This window comes from Ptychodera flava, chromosome 2 (genome assembly GCF_041260155.1).
Source record: "Ptychodera flava strain L36383 chromosome 2, AS_Pfla_20210202, whole genome shotgun sequence".
In the NCBI taxonomy this organism is placed as follows: domain Eukaryota; kingdom Metazoa; phylum Hemichordata; class Enteropneusta; family Ptychoderidae; genus Ptychodera; species Ptychodera flava.
In genome coordinates, this window is record NC_091929.1 from 12,841,095 (window position 1) to 12,866,001 (window position 24,907).

General features: G+C 38.7%; 1 protein-coding gene across 1 annotated transcript in view; it reads right to left on the reverse strand.

Annotated features, from left to right (window-relative positions):
• The window catches only part of LOC139114838 (uncharacterized), a 31,016-nt gene extending 6,639 nt beyond the window's left edge, over window positions 1-24,377 (reverse strand). Inside the window, exons 1-10 of the mRNA XM_070676788.1 lie at window positions 24,292-24,377; window positions 17,829-20,851; window positions 12,142-12,375; window positions 5,224-5,316; window positions 4,629-4,724; window positions 3,727-3,834; window positions 2,859-2,921; window positions 2,476-2,532; window positions 1,333-1,446; window positions 481-570 (exon numbers count right to left, since the gene is read on the reverse strand). Of these exons, the coding sequence (XP_070532889.1) occupies window positions 481-570; window positions 1,333-1,446; window positions 2,476-2,532; window positions 2,859-2,921; window positions 3,727-3,834; window positions 4,629-4,724; window positions 5,224-5,316; window positions 12,142-12,375; window positions 17,829-20,851; window positions 24,292-24,370 (3,957 nt within the window). The 5' untranslated portion in view covers window positions 24,371-24,377. The remainder of the gene's footprint in view (window positions 1-480; window positions 571-1,332; window positions 1,447-2,475; window positions 2,533-2,858; window positions 2,922-3,726; window positions 3,835-4,628; window positions 4,725-5,223; window positions 5,317-12,141; window positions 12,376-17,828; window positions 20,852-24,291) is intronic.
• Window positions 24,378-24,907: the final 530 nt, after the last annotated feature.

Sequence of the window (24,907 nt, forward strand, 5' to 3'; positions counted from 1 at the left end):
ATACAAAGTCCTAGATCTCACAGAAACACATTGCCCAGTCATATACAAAGTCCTAGATCTCACAGAAACACATTGCCCAGTCATATACAAAGTCCTAGGTCTCACAGAAACACATTGCCCAGTCATATACAAAGTCCTAGATCTCACAGAAACACATTGCCCAGTCATATACAAAGTCCTAGGTCTCACAGAAACACATTGCCCAGTCATATACAAAGTCCTAGATCTCACAGAAGCACATTGCCCTGTCATATACAAAGTCCTAGACCTCACAGAAACACATTGCCCAGTCATATACAAAGTCCTAGATCTCACAGAAAGACATTGCCTAGTCATATACAAAGTCCTACATCTCACAGAAACACATTGCCCAGTCATTTTATAGAGGCTGCTACCTCCTTACAGCATGACCATTGATAACAGTTATTTAAGTTTCTCTGAGTGTGAAAATTGGATGTAAAATATAACAGTAGCACTTACCGGTCCATTCATTATTGTAGAGCATATCAGGCAGAGTGTATCACTGTACTTTTGTTCCAACCTCTCAGAGACGGTAAGAGTGGACACTTCCTGGTACAATAAAAAAGAACAACCCATCTTGTTGGTGCAGCCCTTTCAGTTCTAAATGTATTTCCCGGTGTATTTTCTGTCTTTGTTTTTGTTCTGATCGTAGAAGAGTTTATTGTTGTCTCTTAAAGGGAAATTCATCTTATCTGGACAGTTCACAGGCCAACTACCTAGCAAGTTTGCTGATGTTTTGACTTCCATTGCATGATAAACAAGGCAAATACATGTAGATAATTCAGCATGAAACCAGAGAGCAGATTGGGTTGCGATTGCTTAATAAGTGGCAAGGAGTATGCTATAGACAAATACGCCTACATTCATGTCTTTTTAATTGATATGAAAAACCCTTTCAGCACTGTATTTTTCTTCCAAAAATATCAGGGCAACATTTTACTAATTTTTATGAATTTTTCCGTAATTTTGTCGATGATTTTGGACCAAACGTACATAATTTTCATGAGCCGCACTTTTTGACCAAAACTTGGGGAAAAATTTGAAAAAAATTGTCTAGATCTGAAAGAAATTGTTGGCGTTACAATGTATAAAGGCACAAAAATCGACTTTGGCACTCAAAGGGTTAATTGATATGAAAAAGACAAAGCAAATCAGACTTCATCTAAGATTCTTTTTTTCCCTGATTATAACTTATTTTGAAAAAATAGTTTGCTTGAGGAAAGTTTGATCAAGAGTGTAAGACTTTCAGGTTGGAGACTCAAAATACCTTAACAAGTAGATTAATATACATTTTCCACACAGTATACTCACTTCCTCTTTAGCTTGCACCAGTTGATTCAAATTCACATCTGTTTTTTCTTTAACTGCAGTATTTTGGTTCAACTTGGGTGTCTCTGCTTCTTGTATACCGGCAATATCAGGTCCCTTCATATTTATATTAAAAGCACAAGATGAGAAATTACGATTGTGATATCAAGCAAACATTGTTGATCAGGATAAGTGTGCTTTCAAAAGTAAATCAAAACATCAGTTTTTCAAAATGTTCTCTGTGGCACTGGAAAATTTTAAATATAACATGTACTGGTTTATGGCTGACACTAGCCAATTCCATAAAATTCCATAATTTGACGAAAATATTTGGTGATGTAAGAGAGCATATTTATCTGAACATTTTTCATTTTTTCTTCAATTATACAAGGATAAAGTGTTCTGAAGAAATGTTCATAGATAGTGTATCCTTTGACAGCATTTTTTTAAGTCATTGATTTTGATATTCAGAACAACATGAAATTTCTCTGGATCATATGTAAGATGGTGTACATGTATATGTTCTGAATACATATAAACTTCTCTTGCATCATAGCGAACTTTATTTGGTCAGTTGTGGGTCAATTTGGCAGAGGGAATTTCTTGTTCTCAATCCAAATTTGGCTGGTGTGTGCCTTCTGTGAGTGTACAGGGAAGCTGAGATTACAGAGCACAGACTGACCACACTGACTTTGATCAACACAGATATTACTAGTTAAGAGCTTGCCATAAATACGGTACTATAGACACTAAGAAAAGCAATTAGTACAAAAGGAGGCACTGAAAATGTATTAAATGGTTTATAAATGCCATTCCTCTGGGACTTTGAAATCATGTACTAAGTCAGTTCTGGCAAGTTTGCATTTCTTACATAATTACCGGTATGTCATATGTATTTATAGATGCCTTCATAAAAGATGCATGCTGATGCTGAAAGCTACAGAGGGGAGCGTAATACATTTTAAAAAGTTAACATTTTCACTGACATGTTTTGATACATGTCCATAGTTTTTCATGAGATGGGTGAACCCATGCAAGTACAGAGGGAAAGGGGAGGGGGTTACAAGGATTATGTTACGGTTATATTTCTCACAGAATTTTTTACAGTGTTTTCACAATTGTGATACTTTTGTGAAGAAATCATACCTCTTCTTCCTCGACTCTTGCCTTGTGTTTCTTGCTGTTAATATGCATCTCAAAGTTCTACAGACAATAAAATATAACGTGTTAGAGACATTGTCACCTATAACCACGAAGCAACAGTCAGTTCAAGTGTGAAGGTGTATTTGGAGAGAGAGAGAGAGAAAGTGATTTGGAGGGAGAGAGAGAGAGAGAGAGAGAGAGAGACATAATACATGTGTGCCAATTCAAACCATTTGAAGCAAATTGCAACATGTCCAATACGTTACTACTTATTTTAAGCAACCCTTTTACAATTGTAAGATTGAGCCCCTGTTCAGTCTTACTCTTCAATGTGGATATGGTCAGATCAGGACAAAAATACAGATATGAAATGCTGTGTTACTTACTACTTGTCCTTGGCACTCAATGTTACATAACAGGCACTTCAATATCCCTTTGTTGTCTACAGGCTGAAAATCGTAAGTGAGAAAAATAAATTTAAAGCATGATAAATTTCTGGTAAGCTACATGAAACACTGCCTCTCAACATGGGTGTGAAAAGGATAAATAATCCCTTTTTGTTGTCAGAATTCTTTCCACAGAGGTGATTTTCTCAACTCAATATTTAATGTTCCTAGGGTCTCAGTCTGTAGGGGTTCTGAAGATATAGAGATTTGCAGGGGGAGGGCCACCACTATGTCTTTCAAGCACTCTATTCATATGCTATCAAATTCTACTATCAAATTCACTTATCTTAATATTCACAGTGCATTAGTATTTGCCAGTATGCTGGACCAGTGGAATGCTCCATTCTCTAGTCCCAGCTGGAAAAATTGATGTCTAAGACCTTAACCTGTTTACCCCAAATTCTTTGTATAAAGGTCCACTCTCACCATTGATAACAATAGGTTTGGGCCAAACCATGATTATGGCAGGGGTTCACCACTGATAATGCACTATTGTTCCCTACGTAATCTTATCTCATGTAAACTTGTACATTATTTGTTCCTGCATCTAAAACAAAATAAAGCTAAAAAACAAAACAAGCACACTACAAAGCAACATATTCAAATTTTCAAATTTAAACCCCTTCAAAGAATTCTCTTGTTTTTAGCAATCTCAAAAGGAAAATTAATTTAGGACAACAAGATTTACTAAACTTTGACAGTATTCATATCATCATACTTGATTTTTTGAGTGTGAATTTTATAAAATCATTTCAGGTGCTATTGCAAGTAAAAGTTAGCTGGTTCACAGCAAATTGTTGGTACTTACAAGAGAAACTGAACCATTCTCCTGTTTGGCTGAGTACAGCGTCCCGATACTTTTCAGTTTTTCCAGTTTGTCAGTGTGACGGGAAGATTGTAGATGAGGTTCCAACAGCTGAAATCGAAATTCAACAAACAATGCATTATTGTCTTTCATGAATGTTGCATCGTTCATGCTGTTAAGATATTGATGTGCAGTTTTTATGGTAATATCAGTGTCGACTTGGGAAGTTTTAAACTTTTGCTAAAATTTTCCATAGCACACTAAAGCCTGTTTTCTTAATCAAAGTCAAAATTAGGTGGTAACAGTGCAAAGTTTTGTATTAGAGATTAGTTGTAAACAAATTATTGAAAATTTGATGATACTTGAAATTCAAAATGGCCACCAACCCTATGGTGATGCTGTAGGCAAACTTAAAGTTTTTTGTTTTAACATCTGAACACTAAGAGACATTATCGTTTTACACACAGATAGTACAAGTGGATGGGTTGTCGAGGAAGTGGAGATTTGAACACTGGTTTAAGGTAGTATGCGCCTTGAAAGTGAAACTAAGACTTTAACTTTTGCTCAAACTTTCCTCAGTAAAACTTTTGACAATTCTCTAACCAAAGCAAGAATAAATATCAGGGATCACAGTGCAAAATTGGTATTTGAGAGACAAAATTACCTAAGGTTTCTCGATATTCGAAAATCAAAATGGGCGTATTCTAGTGTTAACTCTACGAAGAAAAATAAAGCTTTTGATTTTTGAAAACCCAAGACATTGAAAACTTTTCTTACACCAAGAGCTTTAAAATGAGCCCCAAAAGTGCCAGATCTGAACTTATCAAATTTGAAAGCCCCTATATTGTTGCCAAGGCGCATTCTACCTTAAGGTGAAAAATAATGGTTCGTGATAATTCACTCACCCCTTCATCTTGAAGATTGGTTTCACATATCAGACAGAAATACAGGCTTTCTTCCTTTCTGCACAAAACATACTTCAGCTTGTCCTCAATGAGAGTCTGATAGATCAAAGAAAACACTGCATGGGTTAATTCATACATATGTGTCTGACACAGTGTGTTAAATCCACAGATTGAATATAATTTTGTTTTGTCTAATTGCTGCATTGTATAATACTGGGACAACACTACTTTTCTGCTTTATTGTGTGATATGAATGTGTGCCTTGTGTGTATTCATGGGACAAATTTCACACATGATACAAAAAGAGAGTCTTTTGTCATTCAGTAAACAGTACATGGCCTTGGTTAAAGGGCTAATAATGCTAACTTTTGATAATTTTTTTCACCATTTTTGTTTTTAACGTCAACCACAATTTTCTTGTTCTACTTCCCGAAGCATGTTGAGATATCCAATATTCAGCTTGTCAACTTAGCCTGTACATGACCCAACTGAGTTGTTACTGTTGACAAGTGAATTCTGGTCCAGACTAGAATTCAATCAGGATATCGGGACTACTGTACAGAAAGAGAAACTACAGCCATCATACAGAACTTACAGGTAACTCATTCAGGATGGGGTATTTCTTCTGGAATTCAAGTTTCTTGACTTCTGTCTTGTGTCTTTTTCCATTCATGTGTTGATCATAAGCCTGGCAAAGCAAAGACAAAGTTTGAAATGAATATCACTACTTTCACCATATAGTCTATCAATGTATTTCTGCTTGTGAAACAAAACTATGAAAAAATATAAAGTGACAACCTAACCAAAGTGAATGGAAAGAACTTGCACCAGAATAATATGAAAGAATACATTTTAATGTTACAGACTTTGTTTAAAATATTTAGCATCAATATAAACATCACTATTAACTAGAATCAATCTACCAGTATACCAATTCAACGGCTTGCAATAAACAGTTACCATGCAAATAATGGAAGCAGTGTTTCATTGAAATCACTAGATTGTATCCTACTAAATAAAAATACCGTCAATGACGCTGTACCTTCTCTAATGTGTGGCCAGGTCAGGTAATTGGTTGTTGGCATGGAGTTGTTGGTAAATAGTTGATGATGTAGGGGCATGAGGTGGGATATGGACCCAAAGATTCTAAGCTACAGTATAAACTGCCTAAAGATAGTTTAATGTGGAAAAAAGTTAAACAATTCAGAATTAAGAATTAACAGTCCAAAATAGTAATGACGCACTTCCTTACTGACCTGAGTGCATGTGAAATACACAACCTGGCATCTGTGAATTAAATGTATACCAAGTGATCATTTCCAGTCACTTTTAACTCTTTTTAATGGATTTTCCAAAGAGTCCTGTGGAAATGATGAAAAACGCTTATCTGGTCTTGTGTTTGTATAACCTCATGGCTGATAATTGTCATAGTATTGAAAAAAAATTGAAAGTGAAGAAATTACTGTTTTTAATAGGCATATTTCCTTGAAATACATGACCGTGTAAAGAATATATGCTAAAAGTGTTTAAGAGTAAATTTCTTTTCAAAAATAATTTAATTTGTGACCAAAGGATTTTTATTCTTTGAGTTTACAAATTCAAACATTGCAATTTGTTCAATCATCTTGTTCAGTGCAAAATTTATAAAATGACTGAAAAACAAAAAAAATTGGCAGAATTACAGTCTTTGTGATGTAAAATTATGGTTGACATCACGATAACTGTTAATCTGTTTGAAGTACTACCGTAAAAACCCGATCAATTCGACCACCCTATTAATTCGACCACCCTAGTTTTTTCACCAAACATAATTTTATTTGGGCCCTTTCAAATCGACCACCGACTAAAATTTGGACTTTCTCGATCTCTATTAATTCGACCGAATTACATACCCTTCAAAAACTTCCTTCAGTTGGTGAATGAACGATATTTCAAGACATCGAAAACCACCGTTACGAATACGATGAACCACGGGTCAGACAAAAAGGCAGAAATGAGAACAACAAAGGGCTTTGTAAACGGCTTTCAGATTGGTTTTCATTGGGTCACATGATTATTTTTCGCTGAGTATGAAACCTCAGTGATTTATAGTGAGCTGGATCTCAGTCGCCCTCTTTCGAAATCTGCGTGAAGTTTCAGCGTGTGTGAAGTACCAACCCTCTAGTCTCTGGTTTTGTCACTATTTTCTCACCTTAATATCGAAGAAAGTAAGAATAAATTACCTACTTTCTCCCTTTCTTATTGTCTTTTCCGAATTCTTACCATCCCGTGTCGATTGAAATTTACAGACTCTTTCTGTGTGTGAATCAATATCCCTTCCTAATTGGACAGATATTATGTTCTAAACCACATGTTGCTTGTTCCTAAAACACATAGACAGATGTGCCCCGTGCACTAAAAGGACGAGTTTGCGAAATCTTTTGCGAACGCTGAAAAAATTGCTGAGGAAAAATGTCAGTAAGTACGGCCGCCGCCGCCGCGCCGTGCGTTCTTACCGACTGGGAACAGAGCCCGGGGAACAGAGTAATATTTTCAAACGCAAATGGGGACAGTGTCAAGGAAAGAGTAAGACGACGACTTATTTTTTCAAGCTGAAGAAATTGCTCTTTCTGGCTGTTTTAATGACTCAATCGAATATTTTTGTACCCAATTAATAAATCATAGACAATCTCAATTCTCGGTTTCTGGCAATTTTTGTCGACCGATAAGTCTTTTCATCTTCAATATTCCATTCTAATTTCACCTATATAATATCCTAACCTCCTGTGACTTTCCTTCTAAACGTTGATTTGCCTTGTGCACCAAAAGAGATGCTGTATTTTATGCCAAACGATGAAAAGATCCCTGAAGAAATAACCATGTATCAGTCAGTACGCCGACGGCAGGCGAAACCCGGACGGCCATACCGATTGGGGACAGAGCAGAGTAGATCGAAACGCAAACGGGGTATTATTATAGGAAAGGCGGTGACTTATTTTAAAGCTGAATAAAGTGCTGTCTCTGGTTGTGTAAGTCTGTCGATTGAAATATCTACATTTTGTTCCCAGTTGATTAATCATGGGGGATGGCAGTCTCGATCTCCCCTTTATGGTTCGATATTTACTGACTCGTTCCTTCTCATTTTTGTCAATCGATGAAAGCATTTTCGTCTTCCTTATTCAATCTTACTTTGATCGATGTGATATCCTGACCTACAGTGTCATTAGTTTTGACCAATGTACAAAGACGTTGCCCATGCGCCCGGTTGACGAGATATTTTGCAAAACGTTTAAGAAATATTATTATTTATTTATTAGCCGTGTTCACAATAATGACACTGGCTCAGAAAGAAAGAGAAGGACAAGAAAATGTATAACACTGAAATATTTGGACACGTACGGCCATACTGCATGGGGGCCCGGGAGACATCGATGTCAGTCTTTCCGGACTGTTTACATGTAGCTTAGGGGATATCAAAGGAGATGAATCAGTTGGTTGAATAAAACAAAAGTTTTCAGACATATTTTATGTCAATGTTGTAAATATTGGACTTTTGATTCGATTGAGAAACCAGAATCACCTACGAGAGATGTCTGTATTAAACACGGACGCACAATTCGGAATAGTTTGTTGTGCTACTGCCGATCTCAGTCGTGGTGTCTCTCTCCCATAAAATTTCAAAGCTATAGGCCTACACTTGTCGTTTCGATTCACAGGTAGCAGTACACCGATGACCAGATATTAAAACAAGTCTAAGCAATTTTACGCCGTGAACGTCCTTGAACCTATGGACGTGCCCATTGTTTTACTGCGCCCATTAGCGTGTAAACCCCTGCTCGTTCCCAGCAGAGTACTTTTTTAAAGTTCTGTACATCAGTGTACATGCACTTTGTGTATAAGCCCTAAACCTAGTTTAATTCAATTATGGAAAGGTATTAGTAAAGAATAAAGGGTCGTTACAGTTGCTAAAATTGCGAGAAAAATGGCACGTTTTTCCAGTACTTTTACAGTTCTGTGCTTTCCATCCCCGTTACTCAAATAGAATAGTCCTATTCACAAGCGCTATTGTTTTAATCACGTCCAGGATGTGCTGTGGATTTTCATTCTTTCGTGCAATTTCATTTGTTTGAAGCAATTATCCTTTCATTTGACTGCTCTGTGGGACTCTTCTGGATATGTGTTTTGGATAAAAAGAACTCTACAGTGAAAGACATAAACTTCGACGGTGAAAGGTATACAATATCGGTTCGATGTGCGAAGATATACAGATTACAAGTTATTTAGAAGTTCTCAAAACTAGTAAAAATATTTCTGCGCGCCACTTATTGATCGTGTCTTCATAGAACGTCCTTGAATCCGTGACCACGACCATTGTTTTTGAAGTGTTCGACGGTCGATGATCGGTAGATTAATGAAGACATATGTTACTGAACTATCGTGTGTTTGTTAGCATGGTTAGGTAATAGACGGTGTAGTCTGTAGAGGCGATACGGCGAAATTCCAAGGCCCAAGAGAGCATGTGACGTACATCGCATGCTTTCTTACAACGAACGAGCCGTCGGTTTCCATAGCTACGTGAAATCCGGCCTCACCGATGTCCCTGTCCTGATTCGGAGAACAACTTTCAAGCTGCGAGTTGAGGTTCAGATGTCCGATTTTTTCATATTCAAAAGGCTTATTGATTCACAGCGAACGCCCGTCTTGTTTTTAGCACATGAGGGCAATTGAAAATTCAAAGCCAAATAGCCAGTGGGAAAAAATTCCACCGGACGACTCGCTCTCACCAGCGGTCGCAATGAAAAAAAAATCGAAGTCTCTGAAGTCGGTATCATTGCTCCGCCATGTTTACTGTTAGTTGTACGGCCAGTTTAAAGTCACAGATTTTTCTTCACGGCAAAATTCATATAATTGCCATACCGCAAAGTTCCCTGTGCAATATGTCTTGTGTCAATTTGGCAGCAAAAGCGTCACGGACATTCGATCGATGGTGATACACTTTCTCCAGGCCGTGACATGTCACCAGTTACGAACTTTACCGGTTTTCGATACGAAATATGCAATATATTATCAGCATTGTTCACGTTGTGTTTTGAGTCTGATATCGAATATAACAGGAAAAAACTAACGATTTGAGAGACGATAGAGACCGGAAAATTGACATCAACTACTTGCATTGAGCAGTGACCTGAAACTTCAGACTTATATATAAATGTCGACAATATAAAATATCGAAATACCGGAGAGGGAGAGAGAGGTTTACGCTGTCGCGATTTGATTATACTGTTTCGGATATGACTTCGGTATAGACGATACACAGACATCGAAAATGTACACCTACTTTCCAGAAATTCGACTAATCTTATAATAAGAGTAGAATAAATATAAAAGTGTTGGTTGAAGTAAATCTACAGATGTTGGTTTTCCAAAGTTAGACAATACTTACAGAAATATGGTCATCATAGTCTTCTCTTAAAAACTATTATCTTCAACACCACGTTTCTTATGATCGGTGATGTCATTTTTTATTATTTTTACAAACTTTCAATGCATCAAACGCCATTAGACTATCTCATCTGCCTGTCAGGGAGTTACTATATATTCCAAGGGCTGGCACACGATGTCAACTTACGCGTCGTCCGTCGAGCGGCCGGTGGCAGTGTCACAGATCGCTCCGTCTGTAATCGCGGCCACTTTGATTTTGATGTGACACCCAGGTGTGTTTGAGGTTTTTTGTTACCTAATTTGTCGACCTCAAAAAATTCCACAGTCCATGCTTTGAAGCAGTCTCAACATGGCAAACATGTCTCGCGTAAATTTCATCCTCGTCGTTCCAATTAATTCGACCACTAAATTATTTCGGCAGTTTTAATTTCCTAATAAATCGACGATTTTGAAATCGTAATTATTTTTTTCTGGTCGAATTGATCGGGTTTTTACGGTAATATACTATAATTTAAAAAGAAAAATTCATGCAGAAACGGTAAAATATATTGTCAGCAATGTAGTGTTAATTTTGACTTTACATCAAAATATGCCTTTGCTGGATACCAAATATATAGGGCGAAATATCAGCCATGTTCAGCAAAATCCACACAACAGCATTGATCCTTTTCTAATTTGATTTGATTTGCTTATGTTATCCTTGTATGACAGTCAGTACAATATGGAACTTGAACACAACACAATGAATAAGTATGCTGTAAATGAAATGGTGTGGCTGCATCCACATGCAGCAATAGGAGTGCCTTTGTCTCTCACCCCTCATTTCCAACCTGTCCCATCCCTGAAAAAATAGTTTGGTCTTACATTATAATGTTAATAATTTCTGTATTTGTTAAAATGTGCGCATCTCAAAAACTTTTGACCATAAACATTTTCATTGTTTTTTATAGCTGACCATCAGTTAACCTGTTTATTTTGAATATTTGCGCATTTTCCTCAGTATTTGACATTTTCTGAATACCTTCTTATTCAGTTTGTCATTTTCTAAAAGTTTAAATGCTCCATTGTGTGGTCAAGCTTTCCACAAGCATCAAATGTGGTACTTCATACAGGAGGGTCTGCCTCTAGAGGGCGGGCATCATGAACACTCCTGTGTTTGTTGGTTAATTCCTCCACGTAAACTTCTGATTGTACTGTAAACATTGAACATGGCCGACGTCCGATTTTCCTGTCTAAAACTTTCACTCATTTTCGTTCATATGAGTTTTATGACTCTGAAACTCCAGGAAACGATTGGGAAGAAAGGATTATCTTGAAATATTGAGGTACTCGCCGATATTTGCAAAATTAAATGAGAAAAAATGCAAGGAAAATGCCGACAGGCTTACACAATGACAGTTTTCAGACTCGGAGGCATATGATCATCTCTGCAGATTATGCAACAGGCCCAGATCACGTGAGGCCATGAGGGGATATCCACGCAACTCAGTACCAAACACTAGCGCTCACAGAGTGAGCAAACACAAAGTGAGTACCCCTAACGTCAGCTCAGTAGTCTGTAATAGATTGTAGTCAACTAAGAGACCTTGGAGAAAGGCTTAACACTGTGGCTATGCCGCTAAGTCCCTTTTGATTTTTGTCATAGCTCAAAATCGTTCTCCCACACCTCAACCTGAGCCATGAACACCCCCACCAGTTTATGATATGACCCATCACAATGGCATGACGTCAACGGATCTTGACAGACGGAAGTCTTGACAGACGGAAGTTCTTGACAGCAGCATATTGGTTTTCAACTCTAATACCTTCTCTGTCTATAAATAGACACGAGAAGGTAAAAACTTGAGACAATCCACAATGCTCTAACACATAATACCACTAGAACATGATAAGTGAAAATGACACTGTTTGTATGTGTTAGCTTGTCCACATCAACTCCAGTCAGGCTCATATCTATAGTTTCAAAGTGGCTCAAAATGGTATTGTATATGACAGTACATTATCAGGGGCATACTTTGTTTTACTACTTTAACCAACTTAACAGTTGCGAGTGAATCTGGCTCGAAAATGGAGTCTTGAAGGAAATACTTACAGTTTCTGATGTTATCGTGATACGGCAAACTTTACATGTTTTTTGGAACTCTTTAGCAGCCTCTTTCTTCTGCTTTGCCAGCTTCCGTTTGGCTGCCTCTTCTTCTTCCTTGCGAGCTTCCTCTGCCACTCTCTTCTTCTCGAGTTCTACTGTTTCTGGAGTTGGCGTGGCAACCACATCCATCAGCCTCAGAATTTTGGGTGGTTGTGGAGTCTGCCTCTCTCCCCCTAATGGCTATTTAAACACAGAAAATAAGTGATCAGGTAAATTGGTCTACCGGTCACAAATCAACCAGGTTGTCAAAATATTGTGAATCAAACATCCTGTCATTTCTCCAAACTTCAAACATTACATCTCTCTTCCTTTTCTTTGCTTTGAACGCTTTGAACATGTTCCTTTGCACAGTAAACATCTTGTTCTACATGTATAGACAATACTACCTAGTCATAATTTTTAAGGCTTTGTATTAATTGCATTTTCAACCTGCTCACCCCTAACTTCCTGTAAACAGGAATGTAGCAAATTGAGCTAAACCACAGTCACTGTGGTGAAATAGTTAATCTTTTGGAAAATCGGTTTCTGTTGTACTGTATTTGGAATGAACAAAGTCGCATTTTTTTATGCTTTTCTGCAATATGAATTTCAACTACTTCTAAAAATCAATCAAGATATTTGAGTACAATCAACAACTAATGATGTAAATCAGTGTTAAACTAATCCATGCTGTACTACCTGGTATACCATAAGCCTTGTAGTTCATTCAAATATTTGATGGATACATGAAATGTTTAAACTGCATCACCATTCATTTGCTATGTGCCCTAATTGAGGCTCAAGGCATCTTTTCTTACCACTCATTCAATGTGTTTCACGGTTCTGATCGTGATAAACTAGCTGGTCCACTAATACAAACGTTACAAATAACTACATAAGAGTGACTTTGTCCCTTCAATGGTGGTAGACCAAAAACAATTCCCTGCATCTTTTGTCACATACAACAGTATATTACAATCATGTTGTCATAGCTATCTGTGAAAGTTACAGCAAATGTTTTAAACTACCCGAACTAATTAATAGTGATAACTGACTGTAAATTTGCGGAGGGATCGTGTGTGAGCTATCACCATTTGTGACTTGCAAGCCCAAGTCACTTTTCAATGCATGGAGTACTTCAACAATACAACTAAACATCTAATGTGCCGGAAAAATCAAGTCAGTTTTTCAGAACTTATAAAATATAGTTGGGGCAGGGGTAGCAAGGGCGATGTACTGTAGTCGAATCTACTCTTCTCACTCCCATCAAAAGTGAAAAAGTCTTGCTGCACTTGGCCAAATAAGGCAACTTCCTGGTAAGCTGATTGTAATACAGCAACAAAATAAAAAATACGGTAACATTACAAGGGTTTTCTCAAGCCAAAAAAAAAAAATTTTTTCTTGAGCCAAAAAAAGAAAATTTGGGGCCTCCATGAACCTCACGCACTGCATCAAACACAGCTGCCTTCTTCATTCTGTTAGTGTTATGTAGAGACAGGCTTGGCCTTTGATTGTAATCATGGATAGCCTAGACTTGGTATAGTCTATGCCATTCTCTCTTCTACAAAATGCTGGCCTTAGGCTTTCTTCATGGAACATGCATGCTGAGATGAATGACCCATAATGGTCAAACACACACACACACAAGTACAGTAAACTGTGTTGGGCAAAGCGAGCTGTATTGGGAATACTTGTAGCAAACTGTGTTGGGCATAAAATATTGCACAGATGGGGAGTTTGTTCAGCTTGATGGTAAGGTCATGGATAGATCAATTGAAGAAGGCAAAATTGATGGTTATGTCATGAATAGACCCATTGAAGAAGGCAAAATTGATGGTTAGGTCAATATAGACCCATTGAAGAAGGCTAAATTGATGGTTAGGTCATAAATAGACCAATTGAAGAAGGCAAAATTAATGGTTAGGTCATAAATAGACCCATTGAAGAGGGCAAAATTGATGGTTAGGTCATAAATAGATCAATTGAAGAAGGCAAAATTGATGGTTATGTCATGAATAGACCCATTGAAGAAGGCAAAATTGATGGTTAGGTCAATATAGACCCATTGAAGAAGGCTAAATTGATGGTTAGGTCATAAATAGACCAATTGAAGAAGGCTAAATTGATGGTTAGGTCATGAATAGACCAACTGAAGAAGGCAAAATTACAAGTACTACTCCTTTGATAATACATGTAAGGACTACTAGTACCTTGGTTGTGTGGGTAGATCCATGTGACTTACCAGTACCACAGTGTAACCTAATGTGCATGTCCCAACTCACCTGTATACAAGTTACATGTATGTTTGTGTACTGGCGCAAGGAAACCCTAAGAGGGTGCGCGCTGTATTGTACTTTAGGAACAGTATACATGGATGTATGCTGATCTGGCTCAACCTGTTTATGTCTAAACAGGTCCACACTCTCACCATTGATACAATGGATTTGGGCCAAACTATGATGGTACAAGGGTTAAATCAAGTGCAACATCATCACATGACACAATACATCCAGGGTTTCTTGGGGAATAGAATGGTGGACTATCAGGGAAACAAAACCTTGAGGTATACAGTAAATATTCGATCGGAATGTATGGCACCCAGTCACCCAGCGAAGACATAACAGTCAAAATCGCTCGGCCAAATACACTGTAGTCTGTATAAACAAAGCAGCTACACTAGGGTAAAATCACCCTATTATTGCCATATCTAATGGAACAAACAAAATTTCCAAAAAATAAAATGTTGTGATGTGTTCTGGACAAGAAAAGGCTTAAAAAGTTGCATATGATATAGGGATGGTAGATGACTGTGAAAAAGTGATCCTAAGCTGCAAATATAGAATGCTACAGAAAACTCCACTATATAGAATTGTTATGTACCGGTTTTTGTAATTGCTCACACCGCAATGAGAAGAATGTGTGAAAATCAGTCATTGAAGAATTGATGAGTGGCAGAATAGTGAAGACAGAGGACACCTCGTCACTTACTGTGATAGACGGGCTGACAGAATGGCTGACAAAAATGGGACAGTTTAATCACTGATGCAGAAGGGATGACAAAGGAGAGCACGGAATTGACTCTTTTATCTGTCACTGCAACTTGAGGGGTGAAAGAAAAGTTGATGGAGAGGAACACCTGGGTCAGTCACTGCAATAGATGGGGTAACAGAAAAGTGGACAGTAACCCCTGGGTCAGTCACTGCAATAGAAGGGGTGACAGAAAAGTTGATAGAGACACCTGAGTCAGTCACTGCAATAGAAGAGGTGATAAAAGTTGGAGAGGAACACCTGGGCCAGTCACTGCAACAGAAGGGGGACAGAAAAGTTGGCGGAGAGGGACACCTGGGTCAATCACTGCAATAGATGGGGTAACAGAAAAGTTGACAGTAACCCCTGGGGTCAGTCACTGCAATAGAAGGGGTGACAGAAAAGTTGACGGAGAGGGACACCTGGGTCAATCACTGCAATAGATGGGGTAACAGAAAAGTTGACAGTAACCCCTGGGGTCAGTCACTGCAATAGAAGGGGTGACAGAAAAGTTGACGGAGAGGGACACCTGGGTTAGTCATATCGTCTGCTCGCACGGGTCCGTTATTTCAACTACAGTCTCCCACTAACTACATTGTGCAGGATCCACCTACTACACTGTATGAGGGAATTGGGATGGACCTTCAACATTTGGCGCACTAATTACGGTACAGCGCGCGTCAAATATAGTACACAAATAGACGAGACAGTTGGCACCGGCCAACTGCCGAATGTGCAACTTGGACAGTAGGTCCATGCACATTTACTTACCGGTATTGGCTGAAAAATTCATACCTGATACTTAACAGCTGCTTCAAAAATGTTCATATCGTATGATTCAAGTTTTAAAGAAACATCGCCAAAACATAAGCGTGAGCAACATTCCACTGGACGTTGCCATCGTAGCTTAAGTACGTGTACTAAGGTATTACATGATAGGCTATTCACAGGTTACATTCAACTGTGTGGTGGCGCTGTAAAACAGATGATCTAAGGACTCGTTTGGCCAAGGTCTGATTTCAGGGAGCATCCAGTTGCCCGGAAAAGTTAAAAGACCCTGGCAAGCGAAAATGGGCAAAACACTGCAATAGAAGGTGTAATAGAAACGTTGATGGGGTGGGACATCTGGATCAGTGACTGCACTAAAAGGGGTGACATAGTACACGTAGAGCACAGAATGAATTCTCTATGAAAGAAATGGTGACGCAAACTGTTTTAGATTGAGATAGCTGACAGAGTTGATGACAAAATACTTGACATGGGACACCTGATCGACTACCATAAACAAGGTTGTTTAAAACAGTTGTATTTCAGATTTGTCATATTTACAAGTTTGATGAAGACACACTGGTCACCAATTAACACATATATACCGGTATTATTAAAGATATTAAAATCAGTAAAACACAGAAATACACACCTTACCGTGAACAAATGGGAAGAGATTTTACATGTCAGAGGGGGCAGAGCCAGTGCATTGTGGTATACATTGATTTACAAAAACCATAATTAAAAGGGCATTTTTATCCACAGATAACACTCAAATGAGTGCTTTTATCTCTAGTTTTTACCGCCATAGGTTTACTGAGAGTCATTGTGTGTGGGGTTTTCCATGAGAACTCTATTCCAATCTGAACTCCAACTTGTACTTAGATCAAAGGTAATGTGGGGCAAGTGATACGGCCAATGTCCATACCGCCACGTTCAGAGGGTCACAGCCATAGTTCTCCAGGATAAGGTACTTTCTCTGCTAAGGAGTGGGGGAAGCAAGGAACCTGTTCATAGGAGTGCATCTTGTGAGAAGCCTTTTCATGTGAAGATACACACAGACATTTTATATGGTACCATTACTCTGTTGTACTTCTGTACCGTATACCAAGTGTAGATCAAATACCAACAAGCACACACATCGGGAAAACCACTTCCTCCATACTAACAATTTTCACTCTAACTTCCTAGTTTCTTAATGGTCTGATTTGAAAGTGAGCTGTCAATCGAGATATGGGCAAAAGACTCGCAAGGTTTACACAAACATATGATGGCTATGTAATTCCTGAAGTACTGTACTGTTATAGTTCTGCTGTGTCCTGTTATGAAAAGGGTGATATGCTGGGAAGTACAGTAAAATCGCCTTGGAAAGTGCAAAAATAGTACTTTCCAGTTTGCCCATCTAAACAAAGCGGCCAACTTCACAAAAAGATTTTCTGATTTCAGCATATAGCATCAGAGTACGCTTTCATAGGATTAACAACAAAAAATGGGGAAAGTCATTGTGTTGTTTACACAAACTAAAAGATGTGAATAACCAACGATATCCATGCATACATCTGTACTAGAAAATCATACATAAGTCTTTTTTTCGCAGACTTGACACAGAAAAGTAAAGGCGGTAACACTGCTGTTGCACTTAGAAAAAATATAACTGCACATAAAAGATCAGGTTTTTTATTGAAGGGGACATATTACTGACTGAAGATGATCGAAAGGTTATACCTTGTGCTGAAAGAAAAACTGAAATACAGACACAGAAATTTTAAAAGATCATAAATATATAATGCATGTTACAATGGAACTCAGATAATACCTGAAAGAAATTATGGGTTAGAGAAAAAGGAAGATTTTCATACCATGTTTACATTTCTTCCGGGATGTTCAAATGCTGACAGGCTGCCTACAGGAGCAGGTAGTCTGAGATGGGTGGGTCCTTGGCCTAGAATTCCAGGACCTGTATTGCCAAGACCCTGGTCATTTCTACTTTGAAGAGGTGAAATCATCTGTGGTAAGATTTCGCTATTTCTGTTATCTCTTTGCACAGAGCGATTTTGGAAGGTGTCACCGCGACCTTGATTTTGATGCCACTGTCCTGGGAGGTTAAACTCGTTCTTTTGAATTTGATTCTGCTGTGTCTGCATGTTGTCTCTTTGGGAGAGATTTGATAAGACTTCGCTTCGACCTTGCTGTTGGGGTGGTGGTCCCAAGATGCTTGAGTCAGCATGACCTGGTGACGTACGATTTCCTGACATGTTATAAAGACGAGCTTGTATATCTCTATCTCTATCAAGCTTATCATGTGGTGCTGGGAATTTGGTCATCTCAGAGGGGTGCATCTCAAACTGCTGTAACATACGACTTGATGAATCAAGAAACCCTGAACCTGAGTTTCCGAAACCCTGTGACGGAATTTGAGCTGCCTGACGTGACTGTCCTGAGAAACCAGACCTCTGGCTGGGTTGTTGGAAATGTTCCCCATCAAGGAAACCAGATCCTGATTTATAGCGGTCAGAGTTGAATCCAGGTGATGTGGATGCCTCAGTCTTGGAAACATACCGACGTTTTGCAGGTGGTTCTTCTGGATGTCTCGAAACCGTTCTTTCAAGATTGCTAATCACGTGCGTCAACTCTCCATAGAGATCATGATACTTCTTCTCAGTGTCTCGGTCAAGGTTACCTGCAGCCATGCGCATAGTTATCAGCTGTTTCATATCCCTTGCAGACTTCAGTTTGACTTCATCACTCTCTTGGGACTGTCCTTCACCTAGGGCCTGGATGCCTAAAAGACTTATTTCTTCTCTCATCTTGTGTGCTGGTTGACTGCTTTGAAAGCCAGTCTGCAGTTCATGATAAGCGATGTCACCTAGTCCTCTACGTCGGTCAATTGGTCCACCAAGATTCGACGGAATATCACCAAAGTTGGTCCCTCTTGAACCAAAGCTTTGCATTTTAAGTGAACCTCCGTAACCTTGATCAAATCCCATTGAACTGTCTCTATTTGGCTGGAATGAACCACCAAGAGACTCCTGATGTGATCTCTTTGTACCGGTAGATGAAGTTCCAGCTGACCATGAAGTAGCAGTAGAAGGGTAGGCATCGGAAGAGAACTTGTCATTGACTTTCAGTGGGTACGTTCTCCTCCACTCAGAACCATCTCCCCCATACCGACCTAGGCCTTTATCTTCATTTCTACTATCATATCTGTTGCGTTTGTCATCCCTTTTTCTACCTTGTGATGAGGGGGGCTCTGTTGCATTGTCAGGGGGAGGCCAAGAGGGAGGGGGGCTTGGCATTTTGCATTTGTCGTCCCTTTTTCTACCTTGTGATGAGAGGGGCTCTGTTGTATTGTCAAGGGGAGGCCAAGTGGGAGAGGGGCTCGGCATCGTGTCAAGGAAAGGATCATACTTATCATCTGAACCTCGTTGAGGATGTGATCCTTTTTCTTTGACTTCAGAATCTGGGGGCCAAGAGGAGAAAGGGTCCCACTGTGAATCTTCACTTTGCCACTTTTGTTGTTTAGATTCTTGATGACGAGACTGCGGGAGGGTGTCCCCTGCCATTTTAGATGACCATGTCTGAGACTCAAACTTCAACTGCTGAGAGAAAGTTTCTCCAGCTGTTTGGCCAGATGACCAATTATGAGATCCAGACTGGGAATATCTTGATAATCCATCACCCCTTGCTTGGCTAGATGGCAGATTCTGAGTTTCAGACTGAGAGAAATTACTTCGTGGTGCTTGGTCGAATTGCCACTTTTGTGATTCAGATTTTGGATACTGTGAGGCAGAGAAAGTGTCTCCAGATACCCGGTTGGACGACCAGATTGGAGTTTCAGACTTTGAACGCTGAGAGAAATCAACCATTGTTTGGTTAGACTGCCATCTCTGGGGTTCAGACTTTGGATCCTGAGGGAAAGAAAAAGTGTCTGCTCCTTGATTGGATGACCACGGTGGAATTTCTGATTTTAGACGCTGACCAAACTGATCCCCTGCTGCTTGGTTAGATGACCATCTCTGTGATTCAGACAGGGTGTGCTGAGAGAAAGTATCTCCTGTCCTCTGTTCAGATGGCCATTTCTGTGACTCTGACCTAAATGGATTGGAGAAAGAGTCTGCTGTACCCTGGCTAGCTGACCATTTATGAGGTTCAGTCTTTGACTGCTGAGGGAAAGCCTTTTGTTGAGAGAAAGCCTCTGATATACCCTGGTTGGTTGACCATTTCTGAGATTCAGATCTTGGAGAGAAAGCATTCCCTCCAGCTTGGTGGGATGGCCACTGTTGTGGTTCAGGCATTTGAGACCTTGAGAAAGAGTCTTGAGAGACTGATTTACCTGACCACTGCTCTGAGAGAGGCTGGGGTTGTGACACAGATGATGACTGCGCACAAAAGCCTGATCCCGATTGTTGTTTGGTGTCAAAAGAAGAATTGAACTGCTGCTGCATCTGACTCATTAACTGCTGCAACTCATCCGGGGTCAAATCTTTCCCCTCTTGCTTATTCTTTGTCAGAACATCAATGAGCCGTTGGCCAAGCTCCTTGGAAAGAGAACGTACATCTGAAGCATTTGGATTCAACCCACCAACTCGCTCTTCTTCTCTTCTGTGTGAAGGGTTCAGTGTGGCGGTGCTCGATCGTTGGTAAAAAGTTTGGGACATCTGTCCTTGCTGAAATCCACCGCCTGGAGTTGTCTGACTAAACTCATTACCTGATCCTGGGAACCCTTCCTGCTTTCCTTGATGATAACTGCCAGGCATTGGATTTGAAAGGCTGCCTGACGTGTTCCACTGAGAGACACCCTGTCTATGTTGTCCTGTGTGTTGAGACCAGCTTTGGGATTTGCTTGGGTCTGGATTGACACTTGACTGCCAGACATTAGGATCTGGAATTACAAGGTAACATATGGTAAAAGTTATCATTCAGCAAAAAGTAACAGTTTACCTGCAATGAGGTTAAAACAGACAGCATTTATGGTAACTAAAATAGCCACTTTTCTGTAATATAAACAGTATCCTAATAAAACTAAATTTGAAGACTTTTTGGCACTTGACTATGATAACCATGGACCACTGTCCATATGTTAACCACTACGGACATCTTTCTGTAATTTATCCAAGTGTCAACTGAGATAACCATGAATGAGGACAGACAGAAACTCTTCCCCTACAGGTAACACTCTTACCAAATGCAACTGAAATACCTGGAGATATCCAATCCCACTCCTGTTATTCTCCACAGCCTTCAAAATCAGAGGATGGACAATTTACAATACAATGCATGATTTGCATATTCATTTGTTGTCAGAATGTATTCTTTTGTTCGGTTATTAACATATGAATACGGTAGATTTCTGAAAAACATAGGGTGGCCGAGCCCTCAAAATCCCCTTGTGGAGAACATTGTGTATCACCTGTCTCTATAGCAATAACACAGCCTGCTAAAATTGTCAGGAGCACTTACCGTACCATCATTTTAAGAAACTTGTATAAATTCCTTTCTCACATATACCGGTACATCTTGTGCTTTAATTTTATGAACACTTACCATGTGCTATCATGTGAGGAGTACATGTATATATTCCTCATACACTTATGCATCTTGACAATTGAAGCGTTTATCATACATTAAAAAATTTACTCAGCTAAAATGTAATTGCCATCACATGATACATACTTACAGCATACCATATACATATGTACAGGTTTTTCCTAAAAATCACAAACTATTCAGCCATTAACAAACTGGAAAGTATGACAAAATGAAAATTACACGTTTGCTGCTCAATAAGCTTATGCAAATGATGTAAGGGCCTTGCAAGAAATGGCTAAATATGAAAAAAATGCACAGCAGGCAAAAAATCTAAAAATGATATTGTATATAAACAAACTGTTCCAAATGTTATTGTCAACAAATGTGTAAACACAAGATTCTCTATCACAGAGTGAAACACATATACTTTCTGGCTACTGTTTTTAATCAAAAATTTGGGGAAAATCTACAAAAAAAAATCGGTTGGATCTGAAAAAAATTATATATTACACAAAGGTGACAAAAATTGACTTTGGCTCTCATGGGGTTAAAGAATGCTTGGACATCAACTCTAAAAATATGGTGCACTGCAATTGTCATCGCTTTTCGCAATTTTTGCAGATTCCTTATTACTTGAGAAGATACCTAAATATTGTAAAAAAATCCCTGAAGATTGTTATTTGAGAAACTCAGTGTCTCAACACTTTATCCTCAAAAGCATTTTGTTTGTCTGAAGAAACAATATTTGTACCAAGACAACTGAAGTAAAGTTGTGTGAGACATCTTGCAAAGAGGATGATGGGATTAATTAGTGTATGTCTGCCTGATTTGAAAAAATCATGGTGTACCTGGTCTGAACAACAGGTATAAATATGAAAAAAAAGCCAGAAAAATGTGCTTTGAAGGCCTTATTTGAAGAAAAAATGCAAGCCAAAAAAAATTAACATGAATGTTGATCTCAAGGTCACACCCATGTGCAGTACAGGTAGATGTACAAATTTATACCTGATTGGGGATGGCGAAAGGTAGCCATACACAAGGGGAAAAAATGGACATCCACAGTACGTTTACTGCTTGGTGTTTGGAATGGCAATTGTTACTATATTGCCATAAAAATGTTTTGGATGGTGTGTTGTCATTGAAAAAATGAAGAGCTATACCTGAACCACCATTGAAGAAAAAGTTTATGTACTGTACATGAAGGAACGGAAAGAAACTTGTACAAAAATGAAAATAAAAAAATTCAAAGAAAAAAATATCTGAATTTTTTCTTCTTTGGGAAAGAACCAAAAAGGCAAAAGATTTCACTGAAGTGAAGTGTTGATGTGGAGACCAGTGGATACCGGTGTGAGGACAATTACAAAATCTAAATGATTTAGCAATGCCATAGACCTGTCGACCACTCTCTCCGATAGAGAATATGCCCAGTGATCTGAAACCAACATAAAGATTTGTAGGCCTTAGATTCCTGTTTATCATGGTAGGGTTTGTGGTACTGTACTTTGAAAGCCTACATGTACACACCTTGCAAGGCCAACAGTAGTATTCCATCTCAAATGCAGGATATGCTGTAGGAGTACAGAGGGGTAGATGTTGACAGTATCAAAGGCAAAACTAAACAAGGACAGTTGCATATGAAGACATAATGTACATTGCTGGTGAGCTTTTTTAATATCCATGGTGAGAATACTGAATGGAACGATGTCTATATAATGTGTGCAGCAAGAAAATGAATTATGCCAGTGACGATGCAGATGGTCACTTTAGAGCATGGATTCTATGCTACAACAGCAGTATGGAGAGTACTGTATGCAGTAGCACTGTTCATGGTTACAGGTCTGTAATTAAATATTGGATGTTGCTGTATGATCATATTGGATGTTGCTGCTTGAAATGCCAATTTTTTTTTTCAATTTTACATGTGTGGCTGTTATTGTAGCCTGTGGTATAAGCTGTAAATAAGTCCGTAAGTGTTAACCCTTTCAGGCCTAAACCCTATATAAAAGGGTAACTCTAAGTGCCCAGAAAGTGCGATCATTTCTGTGCACAGCAGATTTGCTGCGGCAAATTTCTGCATTTTCCATGGGATTGAATTGTAGCTCTACGGGCTGGCACTACTCAGCCAACACAACAGAAAAAGTCGACCATGACCTGTGGGCTACATTTATTGAAGCTATTACCAAGCCCAGAACCCCAGCCATGAATGTTACTTTTTTTATTTAGATTTCGGGAATAAAAAGGGTTCAATTATTACATGTATGCAAGCAAAATTTTTATTTGTGCACTTTAAACTTAACTGGCATTTCAAAGCAATTTTTCTAGAGCTAAAATTTGCACAGTGTATATGTCAACATAACTGTAAACAAGTTTTGCAAAAGTTGAAAGGAAAAAACAGGCATTTGAATGAATGGTCATTGCAAAGATTTCGAATACCTGTACTGTACATATGTTGATTTGAAGCAGCGCGCCCTACTGTCAGGAGAACACATGTTTATGTACGTTATAAACTGAAAGCTCGCTCGCGGCGGCAATGGAACACTTTTGTATGAAATAGCTATCTTGCAGCGTTGCATCGTTGTTAGATGTGTCCGCACTTTGATGTACCAGTATGCCAAGATTCGTGCAAAACTAATGAATCTTTCAGCTACAGTGCCATATTTTGCATTGCGGAAACGACTGCACTCGTCCGGCGGCAAATATCGAAAAATATTTAAAAAAAACTACTCCATTACTGAAATAGTGACTCCTTCGTAGGACAAAATTTTGGCAAGTAATTTTGTTATTGAACATTACCTCTTTGATCTTCATTTCCACCACCCAACTGGGAGATGAAATCCGAGTAAGCGTCGTCGAGTTGCCTACTCGACGCCATCTTGATCGTGGAGTGCAATACTGTGTTTGTTGTTATCTCTTCACTCCAATTATTGCAATAATCCCAGTTCTCCTTGTTGCGCACAGCACCGTGACGTAGACCGGTGAGTTCAGGCCTTTGCTTTCAAAGGTGGATGATTGAAAACTGTATACAATCAATCTATATAACTGCATTTCAAAATTTTACCACTGTGATGTTAATAAAAGTTTTTGATCAGTTTGTGCAAGACAAATATGTTTTGAGTTTTCCTAACGAGTTCACAGGTCCAGTAGGCATAATTTGTGATGATTTTTTCCTATTATTATCATAAAAAATAATTATGAATATTAATAAATTATTAATATGAATGTTACAGAATATTAAAACTTTTATACACACAATGTCGTCTACTTTGTGTAAATGCCATCTGGAAACTCCATTGTTTTGATAATTATGATTATTAATAAATTATGATTATGATTAATAAAGTCATATTTTACACATTGTAATGTGCTTATGTGAACAACCCTCTGGAAACCCTCATACAGTTTCACAATG